General features: G+C 42.1%; 1 protein-coding gene across 1 annotated transcript in view; it reads left to right on the top strand.

The window, feature by feature from the left end:
- The window catches only part of CP (ceruloplasmin (ferroxidase)), a gene marked incomplete at its 3' end in the record, with an annotated part of 31,041 nt that extends 27,630 nt beyond the window's left edge, over positions 1-3,411 (top strand). The window contains exons 7-9 of the mRNA XM_008588445.1: positions 604-743; positions 1,909-2,061; positions 3,197-3,411. Coding sequence (XP_008586667.1) covers positions 604-743; positions 1,909-2,061; positions 3,197-3,411 — 508 coding nt within the window. The remainder of the gene's footprint in view (positions 1-603; positions 744-1,908; positions 2,062-3,196) is intronic.
- Positions 3,412-4,772: the final 1,361 nt, after the last annotated feature.

Here is a 4,772-nt window from a genome sequence, read left to right as displayed (position 1 = left end):
CCCATGCAATTCTGCATTCCCAACCAGTCTCCTCTGAGTGGTCCTGTGCTGATTGGGGGGAAGATCGGCTGTCCTTGCTGTGTCCCAGTATTCTCTGGGTGGGCCCGTCTCCCCCACCACCTGTGCTCCAAACACTTCCCATGGGACAGGCCCTGTGCTGGTCCTTTGCGATGACTCGCTGGCCTCTGAATAGCTCCCCTTTTTTAGCTGTCCTGGCTCCTTGCTCCTGCGTGGGTCCACAGGCACCTTATTAGTGGTCTTGCTGTCCTGGGGGCCACCAAGGCCCTCTTCTCCCTGCAGCCTCCAAGTAACTCCATCACTGTGGCTTCTGCCAGCTCCTGCTCCATGCACTCAACAGGTCCAGCCTTAAAGCAGCCGTGGCATGAAATGCTCTGAGCGGTTTTTTCTTTCTCTGATTGTGGTTTCTACCCCTTCATGAACTCCATAGCTCTCTCCTCCTCTTACCCTGAACTCCAGTGGCCCCAGCTTGGCTGATGTTACATTTTTATTGTTGTAAATTGGTTGATTTGTGGGAGAGAGTGATGCTGGGAACCATCTATTCTGCCGTCTTGACCAGAACTTAGAAGCTTTTTCTTTTGGCAGTGACTCAGAGGTATTTTTTAAACAAAGTACTACAAGAATTGGAGGCTCTTATAAAAAGCTGGTTTATCGTGAGTACACAGATGCCTCATTCACACATCAAAAAGAGAGAGGCCCTGAAGAGGAACACCTCGGAATCCTGGGTGAGTGCATGCAGAGTCTATATTGCTGATGTACTCTTGCCCTGGGCTACACCAACCTCAGAAGGAACAGAAACTTCAGGACCTACACTTGATTTCTGCATATAAAGTAGACATGTGAAGGATCAAACATCAATACTATGCAGTAGCTAATTACTTTTCCAAATGTAAATTACTAATAGTAAGTCTGCATCACTAAGTCACACTGAGGTCAAATGATTATTTTTTTTTTTCTTCGAAGAGGAAAGGGGAATTGTGTGTTTATATGACTTGGTTTAAATAAGTAACTAAGTTGTTAACCTCTGTTCCTAGCTAAAGATGCTTTCCCTTTGAAGTAAAATCTAGGCTGCTGATGAGACAGGCTGGAGCTGTCCTAGAGCGCTCTGCAGGCTGTCCTCAGGCAAGCCCGGAATCAGGCCCTCACCCAGCCACTCGGGCAGAACAGCGCGTGAGTGAGCCGAGTTTGGAATCAGACTGTTCTTACTCTTCACCCATTAGCTGTGTGACCTTTGAAAGTTACTCACCTTTCTGCGCCTGCTTTCCTTCTATAAAATGGGAACAGTGATAGCTCCTGCCATAAAGTTGTTGTAAGGATTAAATGAGTTAATACACATAAACACTAAGAAGAACAGAGAGGATGCTCTCAATAAATGTCATTTTGTATATCACATAAAATATTTATATACTCCTCTATATATCTGATTTCATTCTATAATTGGAAACGATGTTAATTTTTGTGGTGGAGAATTAAAAACAGTGTTATCCTTCACATCCGAGATGTTAAGTACCTGCTTTTTGGGTGGTCAAGGGTTATAGCACCCCTGGGATAAATAGCACACATCTGGCCAACAGAATGCCATGGTGCAGAGAGTGCAGACACTCGGAATAGTTTTTTGTGTATGTGCAAAGTTTATTAACTGACTTTGACAAAAACGATAACAAATTTCAGTAACCTGAAGTTGGATCAAAAAACCCTTCTCTCCTCCTTCCAACCTCACCATGTCAGATTGATAATGAACTTTTTAAAAGCCAAGGCTTCCATTTGCCACAAATAGGTATGTTGCTCTCAGTGGTTCTTGCCAGAGGATATGGCCAAAGAAAATAACTGCCTTATACATTCTGCATGTTATATAGCAAGGAAGGATAATAATTCTCTCTTTGTCCGTAGGTCCCGTCATTTGGGCAGAGGTGGGAGACACAATAAGAGTCACCTTCTATAACAAAGGAGCTTATCCCCTCAGTATCCAGCCAACTGGGGTGAGATTCAGTAAGGACAACGAAGGCACATACTATTCCCTACACAACAATGCCTCGAGTGGAAGTGAGTGCAGTTCTCTGTAACCAATCAACAGTGTTTAATAACCCACTGCACTGGTCACTTGCAGTGTCCTGCAGAAACTGAAGACAGGAACCCTTGAGGAAACTGCTCATTCATCATTTGCAGGCATCATGCTAAGAAACAGAGAAACCTCTTCTCCTACCATTTCCAGTTGGTTTGTGGAATTTTGTCCTGACTTAATTGGATGATTATTGGCAATGCTGATGGTAACTTAGTTGGATTGTACCAATTATACATTTCTGGAGATTTGGAATTTAAAAAAAATGTTCTTGTAATTATAAGATGTTTAGGTGCTTATTTTAAAATATTTGGAAAATAGAGAAAGGTATAGCCGAAAATATTAATTAGCCATAGTTCTACAGACAACCACTATTATATTTTTGTATACTTCCTATACTTTCATCTGTGCACATTTAATGTGTACCTTAAGTATGGTTGGGATCATAGTCTGTAAATATACTTATTATTATAATTTTGTAACCAGTTTGTTCTCTTAGCATTATAAGCATTTATAAATATAATTTTAATGACAAAAAATATACCATTATGTGTATGTATTAGAGTATTTCTATATACCAAGGCTGACAAATGAAGACTAGTGACTTTGCCATCACATGCGGTGTAACTCTGAGTAGGTTAATTTTGGCCTGTTTCATGAAGTGTAAATTAAGGAGATTTGAACAGGATCATCTGCAAACTTCCTTCAGTTCTGCAATTATTTTCAGTTCAGTTTTGTTCAAAAGAAAATGCATTGGTTACACCCTATTGCCAGGCGTTGTTCTAGCTGATGGAAATATAGAGACAATGCTTGCCTTCAGGAAGGTTATGTTCTGTTCGGAAGAAAAATACACACAATATAATGTGAAAGGCACTAGGGATATTCTCAGGGGGTGTGTGAGCACAAAGAGGGGCACTGACCCAGGTAGAGGTTTAGAGGAGGCTTCCTGACGGAGATCACACCAATCTGTTATCTGACACAGGAGCGCAAGTAGGAATCCATTTTTCATAACAAGGAACTCAGAACTGGGTTATCCTAGACTAAACCCAGTCTGCTTTGTGGCTCAAACGCCCACACGAGAAAGCATACTTACCCTCTCTAATGTGACCTTTCCCACAGGTGTGCCTCCTTCTTCAGCCTCCCGTGTGGCACCCCAAAAAAAGTTCACCTATAAATGGACTGTCCCTGAGGAAGTGGGACCCACTTATACAGATCCTGTCTGTCTATCTAAGATGTATTATTCTGCTGTGGATCCCACCAAAGATATATTCACTGGGCTTATCGGGCCAATGAAAATATGCAAGAAAGGAAGTTTACATGCAAATGGGAAACAGGTAAATCCAATCGGGAAAAAATGAAAATGACCTGCCAATCTCTTTGAATTATCATTATCATAAGGAAAATTCTGGGTTTTGAGGCAGTGAGGATTCTACACATAACACCTATTACAAATTTTTCTCAGGCTTATAAGATCTGTATTGTTTAGAGATTCTCTGGCTAATATGATTTTTCCAAGATGGGTTGGAAATGAGATTTTCCATGGGCTCCGATGTCCTTTTTACAATTAGACTTTAATGCACACATTTTAAAAATCACCTATTAACGATAATGATTCAGTCAATATTCATTGAGGAAAATATTGCTTAAAATATTTTTTAGAAAGGAGAAAATGACGCTTTGACCTAAAAATAGAAATACCTATCCCCATCACTGTTTTATCTCTAAATTATTTTAGTATATACTTTTAAAAGATGAGTCCTTCAATAATGCCCATGATACATTATCACACCTTAAAATAATAATCATACAAATCATAATAACTCCTTTTTTTAAAATAGTTTTTTATTTTATTAATATTATTTGTTTTTTACATTCCAGGATGTTGTTGTGGAGCAGTTGGGAGGGATGGGGAGGAGAAGGGGAAGAGAATGTGATGGAAGAAGGAGGAAGGAGGCGGGGTGGGATTGAGGCCTGTGGCACCCCCCTCATTCCTACAAGAGAGACCGGGGGGGTTCCAGCAGTGGCTTGGTCATTGCCAGGCTGGGTACAGATGTCAGGGGAGTGTGGCAAAAACCCTCACCCCCCGCCATCCCAGCTTGGGAACCCGGGGCCCTTCTTGTTGTGGCTTGGTGGTCACCACTGGGCTGGCTGTGCCTGTTGGGGGGCATGGCTGAGGCCTTTGTCCCCCCGCCCCAGGACTGTGACTCCTGAAACAAATTTAAGTCCCAGGCTACAATGACACCTAAATGTGATGCTCCCAAAACTGCATCTCCAACTCAGAAACTCTTGTGAATTTCAGATTTGCATTTTTAACTTCTTATGACACCCCCACTCAGTGGTCACTGCTGGGGTGGTTGTGCGTGTCAGGGGGGTGTGGCTGAGGCCTTTGCACCCCCCCAGGACTGGTTATGGATGTCTGGGGGCATTGCAGAGGCCCCCAGCCCTCCCCCTTTCTGGCTTGGTAGCCCAGGGGACTTCTGGTCCTTCTAGGTGTTATAGCTGTTCTTTGGTGAAATGAGACCTTTACTACTTAATATCAAACGTTGTCTCTGGAGAAAAAAACCAAAAACAAAAAACTGTCTCTGGTCTGTGGGTATTTTGTTTTTCTTTCAGTTCTTTGTATTATTTGCTGTTCCCACCACTTAAACTCTGCACTGAAACTAATTTGTTGTCCTTTGCTTACTTCTAAAATGGG

The sequence above is a fragment of the Galeopterus variegatus genome, unplaced genomic scaffold, assembly GCF_000696425.1.
Source record: "Galeopterus variegatus unplaced genomic scaffold, G_variegatus-3.0.2 Scaffold4827, whole genome shotgun sequence".
In the NCBI taxonomy this organism is placed as follows: Eukaryota; Metazoa; Chordata; class Mammalia; order Dermoptera; family Cynocephalidae; genus Galeopterus; species Galeopterus variegatus.
The sequence above is the reverse complement of the archived record's forward strand: the minus strand, read 5'-3'. Positions and strand labels throughout refer to the sequence as shown.